Source organism: Cheilinus undulatus, linkage group 8 (genome assembly GCF_018320785.1).
Source record: "Cheilinus undulatus linkage group 8, ASM1832078v1, whole genome shotgun sequence".
NCBI classification, from domain to species: domain Eukaryota; kingdom Metazoa; phylum Chordata; class Actinopteri; order Labriformes; family Labridae; genus Cheilinus; species Cheilinus undulatus.
The window spans coordinates 26,052,774-26,077,893 of record NC_054872.1 but is presented as its reverse complement, the minus strand read 5'-3'; the positions used below and the strand labels follow the sequence as shown (position 1 = coordinate 26,077,893).

At 37.6% G+C, this 25,120-nt stretch overlaps 3 protein-coding genes across 5 annotated transcripts; all 3 read left to right on the top strand.

The window, feature by feature from the left end:
• The first annotated feature begins 1,585 nt into the window (after positions 1–1,585).
• hcst (hematopoietic cell signal transducer) lies at positions 1,586–6,256 on the top strand. Its single transcript, XM_041794019.1, has 5 exons — positions 1,586–1,639; positions 2,038–2,113; positions 2,290–2,310; positions 2,473–2,607; positions 4,272–6,256. The coding sequence occupies exons 2-5, from the start codon at positions 2,068–2,070 to the stop codon at positions 4,313–4,315; spliced, it is 246 nt and encodes an 81-aa protein (XP_041649953.1). The 5' UTR covers positions 1,586–1,639; positions 2,038–2,067; the 3' UTR covers positions 4,316–6,256.
• A 3,016-nt stretch (positions 6,257–9,272) lies between these two features.
• Positions 9,273–10,347, top strand: LOC121514138 (transmembrane immune signaling adaptor TYROBP). Of its 2 annotated transcripts, none has more exons than XM_041794234.1 (5): positions 9,273–9,367; positions 9,447–9,467; positions 9,553–9,696; positions 9,778–9,845; positions 9,954–10,347. In XM_041794234.1, exons 1-5 carry the CDS (start codon positions 9,331–9,333, stop codon positions 10,008–10,010), a joined length of 327 nt encoding a protein of 108 aa, XP_041650168.1. In that variant the 5' UTR covers positions 9,273–9,330; the 3' UTR covers positions 10,011–10,347. The 2 variants fall into 2 exon arrangements, with proteins under 2 accessions (XP_041650168.1, XP_041650167.1); XM_041794233.1 differs by having other exon boundaries at positions 9,775–9,845.
• Positions 10,348–16,538: 6,191 nt separating this feature from the next.
• On the top strand, positions 16,539–24,511 carry LOC121514216 (casein kinase II subunit alpha-like). 2 transcript variants are annotated; one of them, XM_041794318.1, is made up of 15 exons: positions 16,539–16,608; positions 17,330–17,395; positions 17,763–17,839; positions 18,025–18,153; positions 18,261–18,372; positions 18,477–18,578; positions 18,677–18,727; positions 18,821–18,880; positions 19,027–19,110; positions 19,263–19,373; positions 19,536–19,637; positions 22,302–22,402; positions 22,508–22,656; positions 22,813–22,902; positions 23,660–24,511. In XM_041794318.1, the coding sequence occupies exons 4-15, from the start codon at positions 18,053–18,055 to the stop codon at positions 23,773–23,775; spliced, it is 1,179 nt and encodes a 392-aa protein (XP_041650252.1). In that variant the 5' UTR covers positions 16,539–16,608; positions 17,330–17,395; positions 17,763–17,839; positions 18,025–18,052; the 3' UTR covers positions 23,776–24,511. The 2 variants fall into 2 exon arrangements, with proteins under 2 accessions (XP_041650252.1, XP_041650251.1); XM_041794317.1 differs by having other exon boundaries at positions 16,543–16,608; positions 17,330–17,421.
• The last annotated feature ends 609 nt before the right edge of the window (positions 24,512–25,120 follow it).

The window sequence follows — 25,120 nt, the reverse complement described above, 5'->3', positions numbered from 1 at the left end:
AAACTGAATAAGATTGTCAAAAGTTTCAGAATACTGGAGGATAAACAGCAGAACTTTCTCCTCTTAAAGCTCCTCTCTGACCACAGAGGACCAGCACATCAGCGCTGTGTGTGTGCGCTCCAGCTGTGTGTCTCTGTCGCCCACGTGAGTCAGGGGTGTGCGCTAGATACTTGGTAAATATTCCCTTAATTCTGTATGTTTTTGGGGAACAAATCATGTTAAAATCTCTGCATCTGTGTTGTTAAGAGAACGCTATACTTAAATGTTTAACATGTCTTTATTTGCTGGGAATATGATAAATGTGCTGTTAATCAATAATTAATGGATATAAAAATAAAGAATAGGAACACTAAAGTAGAAATTCAGCTTAATTTTACACATATACAGACCCTAACACACCTGTCTGAGGAGAATTAGAAATGTTCATGAAACCTGCTGCAGTTTTTATTTATTTCAGAATAAACAGTTCATTAACAGTTAGTGTTTTATTGTTAGTATAAAATTACTACCATTAAAGACTTATATCTGACAAAAAACAATTAAATCTCCAGTGACACTGTCTGTCTCTATCAGTGAAGTCTGACACATCTCTGTAGTGTTTCATATGTACACAGAGAAGAGCTTTATTAAGAGAGACACAGAGAGAGAGGACAGCATGTAGCTATGTAACTATATTTAAGTAGTCACAATAAATTTGGCTCAAAAAATAACAATAATGACAAAATCACTCTGCCAGTCAGGCATTTCAACAGGCATCCCACATAGTTGCGGTCAGCCATACACTAGGTTTTTTACCTAGTCTTGTTTTTTATTTTTCTGCACTCATTGTACCCTCTGCCTTTACAATCCCTCCGGGGCCGGCTGCCGAGAAGCATCCCCACAGCACAATGCTGCCACCACTGTGCTTTACAATGGAGATGTTGTGTTTGTGGTGATGAGCAGTGTTTGGTGCACTATTTTGGTCTTAACAGACCAAAGAACTTTCTGATGAAGTCTCCTACATGCCTTTTGGTGAACTCTAGTTGAGATTTAATATGTTTTCATTAACAGTGGCTTTTTCTTTGTCACTCTCCCACAAAGCTTTGACTGGTGAAGTACCCGGGAAACAGTTGTTGTATGCAGAGTCTCTCCCCTTTCAGCTCACTGCTAGTGCTACTATTTGAATTAGTAATCCTCTTGTCTTGATTCATCAGATTGTTATGAATCAAGATATCAAAATGTTTCACAAACATGACATATCAGCACTACCACATGTCTGAATTAAGAAAGAAACACAAGCTTCCTTTTCTATGCAGCCATGATTGAATTTTATTTTTAGAATTTGCAGTTTGGACACCCCTGCTTTAAAGATTAAATGCTGCTGGATGTCTTTGAATGTGTATAAATTCCAAGAGAATCTTTTCAGGGAAAATTACATGTTTTATTCTGACTTTATTTCTATAATGGATTATACCATCAGTAAACACCCAAATACAGCCAGTTACTATAAAACCACCTTGCACTGAATTGACTCTAAACTAGACATGCAGTTTCCACCCAGCACAGGAAGTAAGACGTCAGTTTTCAAAAGTGAGAACTCGGAAACCTTTATCATACTGTCTCTTGGAACCTAGACGGCACATCAGCCAAGGGAGAGCAGGTATGAGAATATATTCACTTTCATTAACTTTTTCAACCCAACTTTAACTTATGAATGTCAACATACAGTTTTGTGTTCTTGACTGAAGACAAGCCTAATATTGCAAGTGTGCCTGTTGTACACAGCTGTGAATCTCTGTTCCCTATCTCTTGTTGGAAAATGCCTTTGACTCCAAGGAAAGTAGCTTCTTCAGTGCTAAAGCTAACTGTGATTTCAAAAATCAGACCAACAGATGCATAAGTTCTTCATTCAGGACTCGAGTTTAAATGATCTGGCGCCACTGTTAAATGAAATGATAAGAATGTTAAACCATAAAACCATCCCTGCTGGCTTTAGTTCTTCACTCTTAAATGTTGTTATTCAAATCAGCTTTGGTCTTGTTTTTTTTTTTTTTGCAGAAAGCATAAACTGAGGTGACAACCTTGACAATGACATATAACAAATTCTTCAGTGTTGTCCTCTTTTTTTTCTGTGGTAAGCACAATTGTAGAGCCCCCCCCAGCACTCAAACATTTAAGTGGTCTTTCACAGGAAAGAGAAACCACAATCATGTTGCTTGGCGGAAATTAACAGAGATGTTGCAGTTTGACACCAATATCAAAAAGCTAATCTGCTTATGTTTTCATGTTTGTGTCCTTTCTGTCTTTAAGCCCTGTCTGAGGCACTAGCAGGTATGTACAACAAACACACAACTTTGACCTTCTTACAAATGTACAAATGTAAGAGAAAAACCAACACAGATGACACCATTTTTCCATTCCGTCTGAGCTCGCATCCTGCATCCCACTCTTGTTTTCTGTCTGACTGTTAAATGACTGTCTCTTTTTGTCCAGAGAGCGCTGCGCCTTGCTATAGGATTGAGCCGGGGACAATGGCAGGCATCATCTGTGCCGATGTGTTGCTGACTGTTATCATTGTCATTGTCACCTACCGATGTGCCAGCCTGCGGCGTCAGAGGATAGAAAATGGTGAGGCAATGGGGCTGAAGTGGGTCGTTCTGGTTGTGTTTATATCTGCCATGATTGGTGTGACATCATATCCTCTGATGGTTGGATGACCTTCCAGATCTGCTCATGACCTCTTGGACCCATTTTATAATGATGCACAGAGAGTTTGTTTAAAGGTTTAATGCTTTCAAGATGGTTTTGTTTATATTAACAAAACTGTTTGACCTTTTGCAGTTTTTTTTTTTTCAATTAAATCACACCTGGGTCAGTCTTTGGATTTACACCTTTGAGATTCAAACTGAACAATGAAAATGAGAGGTTATTTGATTTTAATTCTAAGACAGAAAAAACTCAATTTAATATGCTGCAATTTTTTCATTGTTGAAATAAGAGGCAAATATTTAAAAATTGTCTTATTTTCAAAGAAAAGCAAAGTAACAAGAACACAGGGGTGAGAAAAGCTAATTTTTTAACTTCCTGAAACAGGATACTGTCATCAACTGGCCAGACAGGCTTTCTAAAGAAAAAAAAGAAGGAAGAATGATGCCATTTTTATGCATTTTGAAACAAACTCATCAGCATTAGTGGCTTTTTAAAAAGAGATTTATGTCTCTGTGATATTTATGTTTCTCCACAGATGGTCAAGGTTTTAAGAAAACCTGAGTTAAATAAATCAAAATCCCTTCTGGTTTTTCCTACTCTTTCTAGCTTTCACTCATGAGATCAATTCCCCCTGATCAATTACCAGAGTCAGACTGACAAGTTTTAGTTAAAGCAACAGCCACTGTTATCATCATCATTCTGGCACCATTATATTAGGCCTCCATGTTTACCTGCCTCCCTCAGATCAGCACCTTTAACTTCCTGATGACATCACCATCACACCCCCCTCTGATTGGTCTGAAACAGTCAAATAACAAAAGGAACAAAGCTTTTTAAAAGACCTGCTGCAGGTAAAAAATGCACTTAAACAGTAATAAAGAATAGCTTTGAGGCACAGAATTTTCAGATTAACATTCATCATAAAAATATAAAAAATCAATAAGATATTTAAAACATGTTATTCTATTATGAAACATTCTGCTTTATGTTTCATCTCTGCTAAGTGTATTATATTGGTTATCCCATTTTTTTTAATTCAATAAAAATTTTGAAGAGGGCTTTTACTTAAATAAACTGTCTTGGTCCTTCTCTGAAATTTCAGTCACATTTTTGTCAAGTAGGACAAAACAAGTATTTAACCCTTTTTACTTAGTGTGTCACCAGTGACACATCTGTGCAAATACACTTTTCAAGACTTATTGTCCTAACTTAATGTGTATTTCTTGCCATTCTAATGTGTAATTAAATTGTATGTTAAAATGTCAAAAATAAATCAAACTAAACTATATTAACCAAAACATTTGGCCACTTTGGTTTTCATTTAAAACTTCTGCTAATATGTTTTTTTTTTGTTGTTGTTTTTTTTGTTGTTGTTTTTTGACCAGGTAAAAATTCACCTTGGATTTCAGTGTAGATTTTTCTGTTTTCAAACAATATCAAATAACTGCTCATTTTTCATTATTTAACGTCTGTTTGAGGTACATAAATTTAATGACCAAGAACTACACTGACCCACTCATCTTTGATGTCCCTCACATGATATCTTCATTGTGCTATCATGTCTTTCTTTTATCTCTTCACAGCTAACAAGGTGTATATGAATGTCCGGGCCAACTGCAAAACCTGATCCAAAAGTGATGCAGTACATCAGAAAATAATGTGCGATGTTTTAACAATGTTTTTCTCATTTTTTATATCATCATCAATAATAGAATTGAGACAGTATATTGTAGTTTTTATTTACATTAACCAACACAAGACCAAAAAAATACATTCAACACCCAACCCTCCCTATTTCAGACATAACATCATAAGGTCAGAAGATAATACATATACTTTTTTTTTTTACAAACACACTATGCATATAAGGACCTGTACATATATTCCACATATTACATTCGAACAAAAACTTCTGCTCTTTTTTGTGTTTATCACTGTAATTCTTATGATGTCTCATTCTTTGTGTTTTTCCTGTGGAAGCTCTCTTAGGTTATCATTTTTCATAAAGTCTTTAAATTATTTCCATATTACTTCCAACTTATTTTTCAGGATGTATGTTATTCTCTCCATCAGCATACAGTTGACCATATTTTTAATCCATGCACCTATATTAGGTGCAACCGTTTTCTTCCAGTTGATAGCATTATTTATCTTGCCTAAAGAATTAAGACGACTATGAATTTGTATTCTTTGTTTCTTAATTTGAGATTTAATGGCTGTAAATGCAACAATATCATTTCAGATTCTAAAGGAATATTTATAGAAGAAATTATCTTTATCTCTGCCCTCCAAACTGTTTGGATTTCAACACATTCCCAAATTTAATGAATAAACATTCCTTGAACATATTTGCATTTGAAACACATATCGGGTATATGACTGTTATATTTATGTAATTTAACAGGAGTTATATAAGTCTGTATTAGCCAATTATACTGGAGAAGTCTTAAAACAGTCTTGGCAGTTTTTGTTCAAGCCTTTTCCATTTATTGTTGCACTCTTCACTTTGAAGTCTAACTTCCATATCTCAAGTTTGGGTACTGAAGTTTCATCCTCCTAACCAGACAAAAGTCATCTGATTATTACTGAGATCACACCATTGCTATTGAAATTGTTGATCATAAGTGCCTCTAAGGCTGAAAGAGCTGGAATAGTTTTGCATTGGATATATATGAAACGTCTTAGTTTGACTTAGGAGTATTTAAAGAAGTGTTTCCTTGGAGATGTTAGAGAGATGCCATCTAAACATCTGTTTTTAAAGGGCCAGTCCTCGGTCTTTTTCTTGCCCATATTTGAAATCCACCATCTTGCCTGCCTGCGTGAATGAACCCTATAATAATGCGTGATTTCAAGCTTACAGTTTTTTTTTAAGTATATAACAAAATATGATAAAGATTATGTATTTTATTATTTCACAATAAACACAATAATACTGTCTTCAGCAGGGCATATCTCTTCTTATTTTCTACAGTTACAATACATTTTAGATTTAAAAAATCTAATGTTTTTATCTAATTAAAAAGTTACAATTACTATTACAAGAATGCACTTTTTTGTTTGTTTGTTTGTTTGTTTGTTTTTCTCCCCCACAATGTTTACTTGAGTTCCCGAGCTTTCTGCATGGAGATAATTAAAAAGCCTCTTTAGTAGTTGGTGTTTTCTTCAAAATGCAATGATGGGCCGGGAGGCATTTAGGTATGTTACCAGCATCAAAAGATGAATTGGAGTAATTAAAAAATATTCATAAAGATAGTTGGAGTTTATAAAGATTAATGTCAATGAAGAAAGATATTTTTAATTCCACAGAAAATTAGTAAAACAGAGTTTTCTTTCAAGATGTGTTTGATAATGTTTTAAAATTTAAAGATGCCTATTTTCTGCATTTGAAATGTATTTGTTTCAGTAGTTGTTACGCTTATCATGTTTATCCTGGTGTACAAAGGTTTCATGTAAGCCGAGTGAGTCACACGGAGAAGCAGATCAGATTAGTGGCAGACTGTAGAAGACTGTCTATGAGTTGATACTGTGGTTAAACACCTTTCTGTCGTTTCAATGTAAACACAATAAAGTTGACCTGATTCATTATCTCTGTAATACACTGCTGTCATCTTTCATCTCTGTGGGTTTACTGTTTTTGTTCAATCGCTTTTGAAAGGTCTGCAACTGTGTGTTCAAAAAAAAACCCTCTTGATCAGAGGTCAGCCTCATTTAGATGCTTAACCCATGAACTGAACTTTTACACATTTGTGAAACTGCCCTTTAAAGTTTGTACCAGTGGTATAAACATTTTTTTCCTTAATTGTAAGATGTTCACAAAAAATACTGTTTATTACACTTGTCTGAACATCAGCAGGTGGCTTATTTCCATTTGTTACTTGTGGAGTACCTCAAGGTTAATTTCTAGGACTAGTTTTGTTAATCCTTTTTTCTGGTTTACTGAAATGGACACAACACTTTAACTCTGCATTGACGAGGTTTCTATTCAAGTCAAGCTAACAACAATGACTTTAGGACTTATGGGTTGTTGTATGTCAGAGGGCACACTAATTGTCAGGAACATAACACAATCATTAATAACATTTTTCATGTTGCTCACCCAAAATTTGAGTCATTCTTAAAGTTCTTCTCAATTATTTGATTTTATAGAATATATTTAGGAGCGCAGATGGTCGACTGGTTTAAGGCGCTACTCATGTACATGGGTGGCCCGGGTTCAAATCTGGCCTGTGACCCTGACGCATGTCTCTCCCTACTCTCTTCCCTGTTTCTGAATCTATCCACTGTCCTTCCTCTGTCAAATAAAGGCATGAAAAGCCCCAAAAATAAATCTTACAAATATATATATATATATATATATATATATTCTGAATTTCCTCTTTTAGGCTTTAGCTGTATTTGCACAAATTGCAGAGGTCAAACAATTTTTGTATACCATGCTAGGGGGTTCTTCCCAACTTTTCAGCCAAAAATTATTACATTTCAATGGATTTACAAAATATCAGTTAAGTTTATAATAAATTAGACTACAAAGAGAACCTTTATTTAAACCATTGGTCTTACAATGCATGCAAATAGTATTCACTCTCAAGGATGCTTTACCCCTTTTTTTTTTATTTTATAAATAAGTCATGGTCAATATAATTAATAAGATATAAATTTTGACCAAAAAAATCTGTAATGTCAAAGTGAAAACAAAGTTATACAAAGAAATGTCAGTTAAACATAACCTTTTCAGGTAAAATAAGTGCCTGCATAAATATTCACCAACCTTTTCAAGAGAGGTCCAGCCAATTGATGCTATTCGTCTCACAATAAGTGCAATGGGGATCACCTGAGTGTAGTGAATGTGTCTCAAGTGATTATAGTATAAAGACACCTGTTTCTGGAAGGTCTAGTCACTTGCTAATCAGTATTCCTGGCTACCATTACACCATGAAAACAAAAGAACACTCCAAGTAACTCAGAGAAAAGGTTATCAAAAAGTAGAAGTCGGGGGTGGATACAAAAACATTTCCACAGCACTGAACATCTCCTGGAGTCCAGTTGAATTTATCATCAAAAAAAGGAAAGAATGGCACGTGTAAATCTGCCGTCCTTATAAACTGAGTGACCTATAGAGGGAGACTTGTGAGAGAGGCCACTGAGACACCTATGACAACTCTGAAGGAGTTACAAGCTTCAGCAGCTGAGATGAGAGAGAAAAATTGTTGCTCCAGGTTTTTCACCGGTTAAAGCTTTATGGGAGAGTGGCAAAGAGGAAGCCATTGTTGAGGAAAAATAATCTTAACTTGAGTTCTCAAAAAGGCACGTGGAAGACTCCATGGTCAAGTGGGAGAAAGTTCTTTGGTCTGATGAAAAACTCATTAAATCTTGACTGGAGTTCACCAAAAGCCATGTGGAAGACCCCATGGCGGAAACCAAACCATCCCCACTGCGAAGCACGGTGGGGGCAGCATCAAGCTGTGGGGATGCTTCTCAGCACCCGGCCCTGGGAGGCTTGTAAAGGAAGAGGGTAAAATGAATGCAGAAAAATATAGGAACAACCTGGGGAGCAATCTTATTCAGTCTGTAAGACAATTAGAGAAGATGTATTTTCCAACAATACACTGACCCGAAGCATAAAGCGAAAGCTACACAGAAATGGCTTCAAGACAAGGTGAATGTTCTGGAGTGGCCAAGTCAAAGCCCAGACCTCAAACCAATTGAGAATTTGGGGCTGAACTTGAATAGAAGGTGTTATGCTTGGTCCCTGTTCTGTCTCCCTGTAGTCCCTCATTTTCATTAGTTAAAAAAGGAAAAAAAGAAGTGAGATGCTCTTCCTTCTTTTATTGCAACCCTGTTGTTTCTCTGCATCTATCCTCCATCCACTGACAGGATTCAACTGTTTTATCTGACATCTCCAGTTCTCTCTGTAAGGAGACAGCTGATCTGGCAATGAATGCTACATCACACCATCACACTTGTATGGGACAATTTTCTATCCTTGCTGTTCAGCTTCTGTCCCTAAAGCTGTGTATCTAAGCTTTTTCTTTCCACTTCCTCCACAGAGGGATGTTAATTTTGGGCCAAAGATGTAATTCAAAGTCATTGTAAATGTTGGTTTTATATAAATAAAAAGGTTTCTTTCAAACAAAACATGAAGGTGTGTTTTCATTTCACTGAAAGAACAGCAGTAGTGAAATACATCTGCAGTGTAGAAATGTCCCACAATGTAGGTAGCAGTGACTGTGACCAATAATCTGCACTAAACCACAGGTCATGAGGAAATGCTCAGTATGAAGATTCAATCATGTGTTTCTGCTGATACTGCAGCTGTAATGTCCTACAGTTCCTTATCTAGCATCACTGTGAAGGGTTTGTTTGAAGATTAAAAAAAAAGAAATCTACCATGAATCAAATGTGGCATTTATCTGAAACACAAATACGAAGGAGGAAACAGAAACAGCAGCTTCCTCGTCTGTTAGTGGATGCCTTCCTACTCACGCTATGGCCAGAGGAGATTTATTTATTCGAGACCCCTCCCACCTCAGGCATTACTTCTCTTGTTTATGGGAACAACATCAGTCACATTTGAAAGCAAAAAACAGAAGGACCCTCAGCCTTGGCTTCTCATTTCCTCCTTTACAAGCTACTAACACCAAGATGTCAGACGCCCTTTGTGTTGTGGGTTCATTTTTTGGTGAGTGGCATTTTATATGTTAGAAAATCTGGTGATCATAGTAGTTACTCTGAGATTTTATTCAATCTTTTTCTTTCAGGATCTGCAGAAGAACAGCAAGGCATGTATATTTCCTTGACATTCAGCTCCTCTGCCATGCTGGGAATAGTTTGTTTTTATTAACAACCATATACCTCTCTTTACAGACTGTGGATCCTGTTATGTTATGAATATGGGGTCTGTTTTGGGCATTATTGCCTCGGATATCATCTTGACCATACTCATCACTTTTACAGTGTTCTGCTTTGTATCTCACATCAACAGGAGGAGGGAGTGGGATTCACATGATGGTGGGCACTAGCTTTGTGTGTATTAGTGCTGATGTGAGGTAAAATAGCGAGTGGAAAGTAATTTATTTTAATTTGTAGCAGGTAAAAGAAGTCAACTATCATCAGTATCAAAGAAAATGGCAACTGAGGTCACAGAATCCCCTTACCAGGTAAAAAAGAAAGCATTTCTAAGATTTTCTAAGTTTTAAGGAGACTAATCAGATGAATTAGATTTATCTGTGATTTTTAGTGTTGATGGTCATTTCTTTGTTTTCCAGGAGTTACATGGAGTCCAGTCAGATGTGTACAGTGAGCTTCAACACTTTAGGAGATGAAGCAAAGGACCAATAATAATCTGTCTCCATTATAACTATTCTATCAAGCTATAACTGAACTAAGACTGTGATAGTATTAATGTTGTCACTGGAAATCTGCACATGCAATCGCTGCATTGAGTGTGGGCTGTAATGTTTGCTGTGACTGTGAAATATTTTACATTATCCACCACCATGGCAGACAGCGTTTTGTTTGAATCTTCAAGAGGAATAAAGAATTAAGAAAATATATATATATATATATATATATATCAGACCCTAATGACAACTGATAGTATCTCGTTTGCATGTCAGTGATTTTTACTTTACTCCGACCACGGTGTTTTGTTGAATATGTTTATCACATGTGGGTTTTTTTTTGCAAATCTCAGTCTAAAATACCTAAATGTATTTAACTACTATAAAATAAACTATTATTAAAACAGAGAAATGAAAACATGAATTATTTCAAGTTTATTTTTAGGACGCTACTTTTGCATTGACACCCAGTTTAACAGAATATACCACAAAATCCCATGACATGTCACACTTTTCACAATTTTCCACCATGTTATGACCACGTTACTTCTTAAAACATTTCCATGTGATCACAGTACAAAAATACATGCCAAAATACAAATCTGGACTTAAAAAAAATCCCAGAAGCCACTGTTTTTGGAAGCAGTCCTCATTCTTCCTATGACTCAACTGATACTGGCGCCTGACTCACAATGAGGAAGAGAAGAAATCTGGAAAAAAAGGGAGCAAACACATAGTAACTACATCATGTAGTTACAAAGCAAAGTCAGGGAAACAACTCCATATTGTAATTAGATGAGGGTAGAGCAAAAAACTGGATCGTGTGGTAAGAATGACAGCACAAACTGCTGCCTGTTAACTTGAGTGGTTGGATAAGGATGTACAGTGCCTAGGTGAAGTATTCACCCCCTTGTATGTTTTGATTTTATAAATCAATCATGGTCAAAGCAATTTGTCTTTTTTTGACAAGTGAAAACAGATTTCTACATAGTAATGTCTATTAAACAAAAATAAGTGACTGCATAAATATTCACCCCCTTGAAAGTGACTGATCTAATCCAACAAAAGTCCAGCCAGCTGTTGCTATTAGCCTCAAAATGACTGAAATGGGGATCACCTGAGTACAGTGAATGCGTCTCAAGTTATTGTAGTATAAAAACACCTGTGTCTGGAACATCCACTCACTGGTTTATCAGTATTCCTGGTTACCATTGCACCATTACTAAAAAGGACACACCAACCAACTCAGAGAAAAGGTTATTAAAAAGTAGAAGTCAGGGGATGGATACAAAAATGTCCAAGGCACTGAACACAAAATCCATCATCAAGAAATTGAAGGAATATTGCATGTGTGTAAATCTGCCTAGACCAGGTCGTCCTCACTGCAAGAAAGAGACTAGTGAGAGAGGTCACCAGGAAACATATGACTACTCAGCAGCTGAGATAGGAGAGACTCTGCATACAGCTGTTGTGCAGGTTCTTCACCAGTCAAAGCTTTATGGTAGAATGGCAAAGAGAATGCTGCTGCTGGAGAAAACTTCAACTTAATCTTGATTTGCGGTTGCCAAAATGCATGTGGGAGACTTCACGGTCAAGTAGAAGAAAGTTCTTTGGTCTGATGGGACCAAAATGGTGCTTTTTGGCCATCAGACAAGACACTTTGTTTAGCATACATCAAACACTGCACATCACCACAAACCCACCATCCCCACTGTAAAGCATGGTGGTGGCAGCATTATGCTGTGGGGGTTCTTCTCAGCAGCTGGCCCTGGAGAACTTGAAAAGGTAGAGGGTAAAATGAATACAGCAAAATATAAGAAAATCCTGGAGGACAATCTTGTTCAGTCAGCAAGAGAACTATGGCTTGCAAGAAGACTTATTTTCCGGCAAGACATATCTGAAGTATACAGCTCAAAGCTCCACTTAGATAGTTTAAAATCTACAAGGGGAATATTCTGGAGTGACCAAGTCAAAGCCTGATTGCCCAATCCAAGTACTCAATCCAATAGTGAATTTGCGGCTGTCAAAGGCAAATGGAGTAAAAATGCTGTGTCCAGATGTGCAAACCTGATTGAGACCTATCCACACAGACTCCTAGCTGTGATTGCAAAGGTGCATCCACTAAATACTGACTTGAAGGGGGTGAATATTTATGCAGTCGCTTATTTTCACATTACATATTTTGATTTAATTGACATTTCTTTGTAGAAATCTGTTTTCACTTTGACATTAAACAGTTTTTGGTCAAAAAAGCAAAATAATATTGACCGTGATTGATTTCTTAAATTAATAAAAGGGTAAAACATCCCAGGGGGTGAATATTTTTATAGGCAATGTAAGCAGAAAAATGTATGTCATTCAAACAAAGAGGCAACGAACCTTCGTGTAATCAAGGTGCTCGCCTTTTTGCTGAAGCAGGCAAGCCACTGGGTGTATGCTCTGGAGTAGCTGGAGAAAACATAGAAAGGGATCAAAACATGATGAGTTTTTCATTGCAGATGCAACTTAACTCACAATTTAGTAAAACACACATCTTACCAATATGATTAGTTTCAGAGCTGATCAATTCTCTGGTTTCTGTTTGGAAAATAAATCTGTGTTTAGTTTTTGCTTCCTCAAGAGTTTAATCCTGGGACAAAGATTTTGTTTTGTTTAATCAAATGAAGAGAATCCAGTCCTAACCATCATAGTCTGTAGGTGATCCTCTGTTGCCAGCTGGAGCAGGTCTGCCATTGTTCTCCTCTAAACTATCTGGATCCTGCATTTCTCTCCTCCGGCCTGTAGTCAACATACTGTTTAACCTGTCACCTCTTCCTGTTGCTACCCTTCTTTTGAGACTGGTGCTTTCACTGGCACTGTCAGTCACTTGGTCACCACTTAGATGGATAACTTGTTTTCCTGACAAGTTGCCAATCTTACTAGCAGGCACTGTTACTCCTTCCTGACTGTTGAGATCAATCAGCTCTCTGCTGCCTTGGTGTGCCCCGACTGGTCCAACATGCTCTCTGCTTCCCTGGTCCTGAACATCCAGCAGCCTAGTATTTCCTTTGAGGACTCCTCTGGTTTTCCTCCTTGATTGACTTTTCTTGACAACTCTAGGGTTTGGGGTCTCATGGCTCTCAGGATCTTTGAATGCAAATACGTGAGAATAAAAGTTATGACCAACTGCTTAAATTTGTTTTTTAAAACGATGGCAGACAATAAGAAGTTTGTGCAATGTAGCAGTTTAACCCCTGTCTTTATATCTTTTTGGGATTTTATTAAGTTGCATCAATAAAAATGTGAGCATGAAATAGGCTGATGTACCTGTTAATCCATTGGTGTACAAACTCTCTGTGGATTTGGCCTCAGACACATCTGTGAATGAGAAAGCTGCTTCTTAAGATGAAATTAAACCAATGACAGGTCACACTGGTTTTGTATTTTGATGCTGAATCTCATGAAAATACAGTTTTGAAGTCAATCTGATACTTCAGTTGTTAGTAACATACTACAATATGTGGTTGCTTATTTTCATAGGAAAAAAAAGTCTTTTAAAAAGTACCTGCAGAGGTTTGCTCTGTTTCTGGTTCACTTGTTGAGGTTCCATCTGTTGCAGACATGGGAAAAAAATAGTAACAATTACGGCTGACCCCAGATAGCCAGATAGAGCTTCAATCAAGTGCAAAGATCATGGTTAAACACCTGCTTATGAAACAAAAATCCTTACATTCCAACTATACAAGAGTGTTAAATGTCAAATTTGACACTGGTTTACCTGTTTTATCTAAATAAATCATGTCTCATAGCATATCTATCAACTTCAGTCCAGTCAGATTCAACTATGTACAGTGCCTAGTAGTAAGTATTCACCCAATGGATGTTTTACCCTTATGTTGATTTCATACATCAATTATCATCTATACACTTTTGCTTTTTAGACACAAAAAAACCCTCTTTATTGTCAAAGTGAAATACTGATTTCTACAAAGTAATGTCAATTAAACATAAATATGTGTGAAATAAGTGATTGAATAAATATTCAATATATATATTAAAAGTGACAGGCTCACAAACTGAGTGACCGTGCAAGAAGAATAGTGAGAGAGGCCACCAAGACACCTATGACTACTCTGAAGGAGTTACAAGCTTCAGCAGCTGAGATGAGAGAGACTATGAATACAACAACGGTTGCCCAGGTTCTTCACTAGTTATATGTGAGAGTGGCAAAGAGAAACCTACTACCAAAGAAAGCTCATTACAACTTGAGAGTTCACCAAAAGGAATGTGAGAGACTCCATGTTCAAGTGTAAGAAAGTTCTTTGGTCTGATGAGACCAAAATGGTGCTTTTTGGCCATCAGACAAGATGCTATGTTTGGCATACACCAACCACTGATAATTACTACAAACACACCATCCCTACTGTGAAGCATGGTGTTGGCAGCATCATGCTGTGGGGATGGTTCTCTGCAGCTGGCCCTGGAAGACTTGAAAATGTAGAGGGTAAAATTAATGCAGCAAAACACAGGAAAATCCTGGAGTATTTCAGTCTGCAGGTGAACTACAGCTTGGGAGAAGATTTATTTTTCAGCACAACAATGACCCCGAGCATACAACAAAAGCTACACTGAAATGGTTTAAAGACAACAAGGTGAATGTTCTGGAGTTGCCGAGTCAAAGTCTAGACTTCAGTCCAACAAAGAATTTGTGGCTAGACTTGGCTGTTCATGCCTGTTCCCTGTGCAACTTGACAGAGCTTGAGCAGTCCTGCAAAGAAGAACGGAGTAAAATTGCAGTGCCCAGATGTGCAAGCCTGATTGAGACCTATCCACACAGACTTAGAGCTATGATTGCAGCCATAAGTTCATGTACTAGATACTACCTCGAGGTGGGTAAATATGAAGTCACATATTTTACATTACATATTTTTATTTAATTGAAAGTACTTCCTGTTTTCACTTCGATATTAAAGAGTTTTTTTTTTTTATCCGACATAAAAAGGTTGTAAATACTTTTTATATACTCTGTAAGTCCTTCATTAACCCTTGTCACAGTCACTGGGATGGTAGTGTACAGTAAGGGTGTGATGCAAAAGGTATTTGCCAATGTCAGCTTAAATTGAAATGCAACTTGAGAAATGATTTTTCCCCCAAAATTTAAAATAACAGACCTGTTATAGATGCAGGAGTGGTCTTTTCAGTGCTTGCATCAAATGCATCTGTAACAGCAGAAATAAAGACATTATTGTTGAGAACTGTACACTCACACTCAATCACAAAAATTCCCAGACTTAAATATGAGAGAAGTGGACAATTTAGGACTGTGAAAAAATATGCATTCAAACAGTTAAAATGAAACTCACCATTTAGGATGCTTGCATTTTCTCTCTGTACTAAGAAAGAAAGACAGAAAGTCATTTCACTGATATGTCTTGATAATGCATATTTAAAATTGTTATTAAGGCTCATTTCTTGTTTTCCCTCATTGTATTAATACCTCTTATTGGGGCTGTTGCCACCATAGTTGCAAACTGAAGAAATATACACATAAAGCTGAAATAAAACAGAAAATCCACTTAATACAAGATAAACATTTATGATAAAATTGTATGACTTAAAATGTTTAAAAAGAAAAATGCGAAATAAGAGAAAATACTGAAAAAAAAGCTTACATCTTCATTGTTGACGTCAGTCCCCTGCTGTGTCCACTGCAGTTGTGTGGTTTTCATCTGTGGTTTTCACCTTTATAAAGCCATTACCTGTAATTAAAAACTGTAACCAAACATATCAGCTTTGGCTGAAGTGAGGGACTGTTTCTTAAACAGTGCTTGACTTGTAGGCAGTGAAGCAACAATTGAGCTACAGGAAGGGTTTTAAAAGGATCTATTCATAATTCTAAATCAAGACAAAAACAAAGTTTCTCAACATTCAAACTCACAGAAAGGATCAGTCTGTCTCTTTGTTTGTACTGATTACAGGTGGTAAACTTTCGTGAAAATGCCCCTGGCTTTTTCTCTGACTGCAGCAGCCTTTTAAATGATGCCACAGAACACACATTGTTTTCTGTCTCACCATTGTCCATTTGCTCAGTGAACTCTATATTTTACCTGAACAAAGACCCCTTTTAAAGGCCCTATTGAGCATCTGTCTATACAATGACTCTTAATAGAATTATCCTGAAATGAACAGGATCATTTGGGTAATGTAAATGACTTTCTTTTAATCTTGTGTGTGGTTATTTTATGTAGGCTTAAACCTTAACATGTAGGCCTACAGAATAACTCCTGTCCTCAATTTGATGTCATGCATATGTACATGTTTCTGGAATAAATTAACAGGGGATATAGGATACGTTTTTAAAAGTGAGATTCCCATAGAGTTTCAAGAAGTTATACCCCAAAAAATGATGCAATTCTGATATAATGTTGATATAGAATCATGCAGGTAAAAGTTTATGCTTGTATCAGACCTGTTGGTGACAGAAGGAGCTGCAATCTTCCCACATGTAACAATAAAGGAGAGCGCCCTCTGCAGAGAGGCTATACGCACTAAGCTCTTGATCCCAAGCATCGCCATATTGACGTCCCAACAACGCTGAGAGGTAATCGTGTTATTTAAGCACAAATCGTCGCATATTGTAGGCTAATGTCGATTGTTTTATCTGCGGGGAAAAGCCGGGAAGAAGTTACACAACCGCGCTTCTATTCCACTACTCGATCACACTGTTTGTTGGATGTTTTTTCAAGGCGTTGTCAGTCAGTTGCCTCGCCAGACCAGCAGGCTATTCACTCCCCTAGCCTGTTAGCTTAGCACTTTCTAGCTTTAGGAAATATTCTTTCGAAGCTTGTTGTTAGGTTTATGCTCTTACAGAACACCGTTCTGTTGTGGAGGCTATTTTGACTCTGACTTTTCATATCTAACCTCTACGGTCCATTAGGTGGGCGACACTACCGGTAGGTAGTTGTGACTTTCCAACCGGCTTTTCCCTCTGTTGATGAGCTAATGCTAACTAGCTACCAGTCGAACCAGCTGCCCGGTTAGCATGCTAGCTTGCTGTTAGCTTTGCTGCACTTGTGCAGGCCCTGGGCCACAGAAGGTTTGTGCGTACACTCACGTTTGTATTTAATTACTTAGCGGGCAAACTGGTTATAACTCAATCAGCGTGTAGTGCTGGAATGATCATTTATCGATTGGACGATTTTCCTTAACCTATAATTTCATGTAGCTCTGCTAGCTGCACTGGATGGAATACGTTTGCTCACACAGTTTGTTTAATTGACAGTATTGATTTTAATCAACCTACTGTCTGTATTTTTCAACAGGAGATATTGCCTTGGTGTAGCCCCCAGTGATGACTGTATTGAACCCTGTACCTCCTGATTAAACTGGTTGGATGCCCCCATTTAACATACAGGTTTCTGTATTTCTAACGCCACCATATTTAGACACAAGAAGCTCAATTTACTCATATTTTTTTGTTGGCGTTATCATTTCTTTGTCAATTCATTTGTAACATATTTTTCCGTTTAAGGTTGTTTGTTAGTGACATTTCTGTCATGCATACACAATATTTTCAATGGATTTCACATTCAGATCAACATCTGAATATTGGCATGATTAATATCAAGATTTTAATGATTTATAAACTATCATCTTCATAGTGTTAATTGAGTTTAGTTTATAATATGTGATTGCTGTAATTCTAATGGTTTGATTACAAAAGTTGAACTGATTTTTCTGTTTTTGTGTTTTTAGATTTCTTACCATAAAGGCATCTTGATTGCTTCTGTTCAAATTCATTTGTCGCCATCATCCTGGAGGGAACCTCCCAGGTATTGTGATGTTTTTTTTTTTGTTTTTGTTTTTTTAAATATATTTCCACCTGTTTTCAAGTTTACAACATCCCCATGCACAAGCAGTTGCTGACAAGTTTGCAATTTCTAAATTTATTTGGCATCTAACTGTTTTGCTGTTATTATAAGTAACTAGGTGCAATTAACTGTTCTTTTTATTTTAGGAGATTAAGAGACGATCCTGTGTAGAATATGTCTGGCCCTGTTCCAAGCCGTTCTCGAGTTTACCCTGATGTAAACACACAGAGACCTCGGGAATATTGGGACTATGAGTCCCATGTTGTTGAATGGGGGTAAGTTGGCACAGTATTGGATTTTTTTTATTTATTTATTTTTGATAAGTTTAACTTTCTTGGTAATCCATCTATGAAATTCATCACTGTGGTCTTCTGGTTTTCAGGAACCAAGATGACTATCAGCTAGTCAGAAAATTAGGGAGAGGCAAATATAGTGAAGTGTTTGAAGCCATAAACATCACAAACAATGAAAAAGTGGTCGTCAAAATACTGAAGGTATGAAGCTAACCAATTACTCACTATTCTTGCAGATATTTTAATAATACAGCCGTTGATTTATCAGTTCAGGTTTCAGTGATATAAAAACTGTATCTCCACAGCCTGTCAAGAAAAAGAAAATCAAGAGAGAAATAAAGATCCTGGAAAATCTGAGGGGTGGCCCTAATATCATCTCACTGTTAGATATCGTCAAGGATCCCGTGGTAAGTTGATTCCCTTTTATTGTGCTTTGATTAAGTAGTGCTTCTTTAGGCATACAGTTTAAACGCATGAACATAAATATCGACCCTTCTCTCTTTAGTCCCGAACCCCTGCTCTGGTCTTTGAACATGTGAACAACACAGACTTCAAGGTAAAGATCTGCGTCTTTTGATTCAAGAGGTTCACTTTTCTTTATCTTAATTTTCTCCCTCTAATGGTTTGTTAATTTTTGTCCTTTTTTCAGCAATTGTATCAAACCCTATCTGACTTTGACATACGGTTCTACATGTATGAAATCTTAAAGGTAAGAAAAGACTTGTGCTGCATTTTATTTTTAGCGCTTCGTCATGGTTTAATGGAGTGTTAAATATTTGCCAGAAGTATAATACTACGCTCAGTGCGTTATTCAGTGTAAACTATTGGCTGTTTTTTCCCCTTGTCACTTGACAGGCCCTGGATTACTGCCACAGTATGGGGATAATGCACAGAGATGTCAAGCCACACAATGTCATGATTGATCATGAACACAGAAAGGTATTGTTTGATATGTTGACCATTTTCCTCACGTCATGTCTTCTACAACTCAGGTTCATCAAGTTACTATAAAATAGATGTGTGTGTGTGTGTGTGTGTGTGTGTGTATATATATTTATTTTTTTATTTTATTTTTTTTTCTTAACTATCAGCTTCGCCTAATCGATTGGGGTTTGGCAGAGTTCTACCACCCAAACCAGGAATACAACGTGAGAGTGGCATCCAGGTACTTCAAAGGACCTGAACTGCTGGTAGACTACCAGGTGAGGTTCCTGTGCAGTTCCTGTTTATGTAAGCATGCCTGCTTTACAGTAGTGTGTCCAATATACTTAATTAACAAAGCACAGAGAACAGATTTTCCTTTTCTTTCAATGCACTCATGTTGCCAAAGCAGGCCTTTTTAACTCTCTGTATCTTTTGTTTAGATGTATGACTACAGCCTGGACATGTGGAGTTTGGGTTGCATGCTTGCAAGCATGATCTTCAGAAAGGAACCTTTCTTCCATGGTCATGACAACTATGATCAGGTATGTGAAATAAAGTCATACTTTATAGTGTTTTTAAGTGACTGTATGTTTTAGCCTGTGGCTTGAAAAGGTGTTTTTGAAGATGTTTGTGAACATTGCAGAGCACATTGTATTGTTAGTTTCCCTCTGTCAAACCACATTTTCCTTGTATTGACTAGTTAGGCCGGTCACACACTACAGGATTTTAAGCCCGATTTGGGCCTCCCCCAATGATCGGGGGGGGGGTGTCCCGAGAGGAGCCTCGTCGCAAACGACTGTTTGTCTGAGTAGTCTGCACGTGTGTGGTGTCAACACAATTGTTTTACTGCTCCAAATCGCGTCGTCATAGCCTCCAAAATCCCGAATCGTAAATATCAAACACATCTGATATTTTCGATTCTAGGTCATAGTGCTGCTGACGGAGTACCCACAACAACCAATGAGAGCAAGCACACTGGGTAGCATCACAGCCAGATCATACGTACTTTCACCGCTCACAACTATGAACACAATTTTAACTTAATTTCAGCCATGATTTCATCCTGAGTCATTCCGCTGTTTTATGATTGTTGCTGCACCTGTAACGCATGCCAGGATAGCCTGTTGTGGAGAGACAGCAAGACAGTATCGATAGACATCCGTGTTTTGTTTTGTTTTTTTCTGAAGTCACATAATCATGCAAGGTCATAGGCAGGTTGGCAGGTGTGTGGTCTCCAGTGATCTGACAGTCTGGCTGAGTCGTCTTGTGTGTGCGTTCAGAAGATTAAAGATGAAAAATCTTTGGAAATTGTCCTTAAGTCTGTGGTCTCCCACAGTTTAAAAATCGTTTCAGATTACAATATCGTCTAGTGTGTGGCCGGCCTTAGACTAATATTGAGTCTGCTGGAGAAAATCTGGGATTTTATCTTTGTAGGTATTGTTTTAGGGAAGACATCCTGTTCAACATCTTCAGAATTTGGTGCACTGAATTTAAAACAAGGGTCATACACCACAAACTCTTGGATGTTTGTTTCTTTATTTAACCAGGAAATACTTACTTATTTATCCTCCTGGCCAAAATGGGCAGCAGTCCGAATAATAAAGACACAGGCATAAAAAAACAGTGGTTACAATCACAGAGCTACTAAATCCTGAGTCACAGTGCAGAAAGTCATCAGTCAAAGCATCTATAATCTGATGTAACGTCCTAAAATGCCCTCAGTCTACCTTTTAAAGAATTTAAAGAGACAAGCTCAAGACATAAGGTCTCCTGTACCAGATTCCAAGCTGCAGGGACAGTGTACCTGAAACTCCTTTTACCCATTTCAAGACACACTTTGGGAACAGTTGGCAAAGGTGAAAGTTGTGACTGAGTCACAGAGCAAAGACTGTAGCTTTGAACACTTTTCACATAAATCAAACACACAAGTAGATTGAGTAAAGCTTTAGCTTTAAGGGTATGCCAGTGGTTTAGTGAGGCTAACCAATTGGATCCTACAGAAACAATGATGAGTTAAGGACTTTACCTTGGTAAACTTCAGTGCCCCATGGTATGCAGTATCTAAAGATTTAAGGCATTGAGGAGATGTGTGCATGTACAGAACATCACCATAATCAACCAGAGGCATAAAAGTGGCAGAAATACATGTTTGAGAAAGAAAAACAAGACTTTATCCTGAAATAAAAACCCAGCTATTGTATTTGCTTCTTTACAAGTTGTTCAGTATGAAGCTTAAAAGACAGCAACTCGGAGTGCAGATGGTCGAGTAGTTTAAGGCGCTACCCATGTACGCGGACGGCACGGGTTCGAATCCGGCCTGTGGCCCTGTACCGCATGTGTCTTCCCTGTTTCCGAATCTATCCACTGTCCATCCTCTGTCAAATAAAGGCATGAAAAAGCCCAAGAATAAATCTTTAAAAAAAAAGAAAGACAGCAACTCGTCAATGAAAAATCCATGATTTTTATGAGACGATACAGACTCGTTAACATCACTCTAAGATGTATTAACAGCAGCAATGTTCAGCCCCTTTTTCTTTGAGTTCAAAAACATGATTTCATTTTTTTCAGGATTCAAACCAATTGTGACTCACACAGGGTGTCATGTACAATATCAAAGGCTTCCTGTAAGTGACAGAGAGCCCAATGCTGTGTAGGAGCAGAGTGATAAACGACGGTGTCATCCGTATATAGAAATATAAATTTGCATTGGTAATGGTAAGACCAATGCTGTTAATATACAGTTAAGTGTAAATGACAGCGGCCCCAAGACAGAGCCCTGAAGCACGCCATTTTTTAACTTCAAGACATTTAGAGGTAAATCCCTCAGCTAGTACACACTATGATCTGTTCCATAAATGTTTTTTTTAATCATTAGACCGGCTGTTTTGACAGATCAATGCAGCACAGTCTGTGTTTTAAAATGACATGATTAAAAAGCTTGCGATAAATCATTGAAAAAAGCAGCACAGTGTTCCTTACTGTCCAAACACTATAAAATCATGTACCTTTGAACATAACGTGATTTCTACAGTGGATGTTATTAATGTTGTGGGCATTAACTGAATTTTGTTAGTGCCTAGGACCAACTGTTGACTTAACTCTTAACTTTTTAAGTGATCTATGTACTTAAATACTTAATATTTGCATAAAAAACAACTAAATTCTCTACTGTAATGTTTAAATCATCATGCTTTTTCCACTTACAGCTTGTGCGAATTGCAAAAGTACTTGGCACTGAGGACCTGTACGACTACATTGACAAGTACAACATTGAATTGGATCCACGATTCAATGACATTCTCGGAAGGTAAGAAAAACACTGTAGCTGTCAGACATGAGTGATGTAAGTATTGCATGTATGGACCAAGCATTTTCCTCATACCTTGCATTAACAATTGATTTTGTTCTCCAGACACTCCCGCAAAAGGTGGGAGAGGTTCGTGCACAGTGAGAACCAGCACCTGGTCAGCACGGAGGCACTAGACTTCTTGGACAAGCTGCTGCGCTATGACCATCAAGCCCGCCTCACAGCCAGAGAGGCCATGGATCATCCCTACTTCTGTAAGTTTGTTTTTCACATTCTTATTGCTTCTCTACATCTCTCACTGTGCTTGAGGAAACTGCCACAGATTCAAATTGGAAACGTACTTTGTGAAGTGATGTGATTGTGTAAACAGTTTTGGTTTATGAGGCAGTAAAGTCCACTTTGATTCTCAGATCCCATTGTGAAAGATCAGGGAAGGGGGGCAACTCCTGGAGGGATGGCTGCAAGCTCCACACCGGTCAGCTCCTCAAGTATGATGGCTGGTAAGTAATCTTCTGTAGAGAGTATGGTTAACTTTTTTTAGATTTTCCACAGTGACGTTTGATCTTTCCTTTGGAGTTACTCTGACAGACATCAGTGTTCCTTTTTGCATTTTTTAGTCAGAAATAGCCAAGTTTATTTTCTTGCAAGGGTTATATGCATTTTAGATATTTTTAGATGTATGGCAAGAAAGTCGCACATTTGGACTGTACAATATGAACTAGCATTGTTATTGTTAAAGGGGTAAACAGTAGTACAATCTGACTTTCAATATGATGCAGCAATCTTGGCTGTTGATACAAATCCATCATCTGCATAGAGTTGTTGTACTGATCTCACCCCATGCATGATAAATGACTGTGCTTTGCCGATTCACCCTGACTGCACCAGGGCAGTTGAAGATCTGTCTCAATGGAAGGGTACTCTAATCTGCCAAAGCAAGAAAAATACAAAGCACATGAATTTGTGTATTCTTTGAGTAACTGAAGAAAAATCAGTGTTTTAAGGTTGCTACTGTAGTCAGACATTTTGTGTGCATGTTTGGAGGGTTAGGCTTTGAAATTTTAGGCCTTACTTTTTTTTTTAGCTAAATGTGCAGTCAGATTGTAAAAGACACATCTGAGAATGTCTTTAATTAGCATCACAACCTGACTGATTCTTCAGCAGAGGACATGTTTGAACTGTTGTTGAGATCATGTTGACATGTTAATATGACCCATATCTCTTTTAATGAATGACTCATCCCCTTGTCTCTTCCAGGCATCACCTCAATGTCCTCCTCACAGCCACTGGCTAACATTGCTGGATCACCTGTCATCTCTGCTCCCAACACTCTGGCCACACAAGTCCCTGCAGCCACTGGGGCTCAACCCTGAAGCCAGTTCCACACCTGTGTTTCTGTGTGCTCATGGCCATGTCCTGCCTAGCTGTCACTGCAGCCTGGGCCATGGCTCCCCTTTTTATGTTGAGAAATAACAAAGAAGAAGATTTAAAATTGCTTTTCACTTTCAGTTATATTTTGACACCTGGACTTGACAGAAATGTATTGTTGCACCTGTCAGGATTATTAGAATTAATTTGGGTGTGTTATTTGACAATGCCATTGTCTAGAAATTCTAATAAGATGTAGACATGAAGAGAATGGATAATAAAATTTATTTTGTATGTTCCAAATATACAGTCTTGCTTGAAACTGTTTGATGGGGATCCTGCTGTATTACACTGTGAACCTTTACACGACTTCACGTAACAGAGTCAGGAATCTGGTGTGCCCCACCCAACAGTGCTCGCCGGTTGCACACGATGTAATGTGCAGGAGTTGTTGGTGTTTTGAAGTTGTTAGATGCTATAATTCTTTAATTGGACTTTTTGTAGATATTCTACAGTTACTGTCAGGTTGCATGCACCCAATGCTGAATATCACAGGGTCAATAGTTTGCCAATTTTATGTTACTTTCACTTCTATATGTGTATGTATGTGTTCATGTTTGTTTTTTTATGAAGTCTCTTACACATGATTTTGATTACATAGACAATTTTGTAACTTTGTTTTATGTTCGGAGGAGTCATCACCTACAAAAACAACTTCAGAAATAAACCATTTAAACAGGGGTTTGCAGCCACTATATGTTATTGAGTATACCATCTGTTGACTGGTTGCATTGATAATATGCAAGTGAATTTCAAGCAGATTAGCAGACGTGGTGTAGCCCATAAGGCTGTTTTTACAAGTTGTTTCCTTGGATGTTTTGCTCTGGGTTCATGCACTCACATCTCCACAATTTTAGTGTATTGGTCCTTAATTTGCTTTCTTTTTATGTGGAGGTGTAAAAAGTTGGGTTTTGCCTGAGATTGGTGCAATACATTTTACAGGCAAAAGAGGTTAAGATATTATACAAAAAACCCAGACTACACCGACCAGTACGTCAATAAAGTTGAACATTAAATGTAGTGTAGTCCATTTTAAGTTAATAAGCAGTGAAGTGTCCATTAAAACTTATAGTTGAGCACTCATTAACAATGTTGTATTAAATAGGGAAATTCTTTAAAAGCCCCTGTATAAACAATCTTGTGCTAAGATAGCTACTTAACACACTAACCCTGTACACTTCACCGCGGTCTAAACCGGTAGATATAATGCAGACGATCAAAGTGTCACCGTTGGGCTGTTTTTGATGGTATTTGGCTCCGGGTGTAGAACCTCCCACCATTCGGAATCAT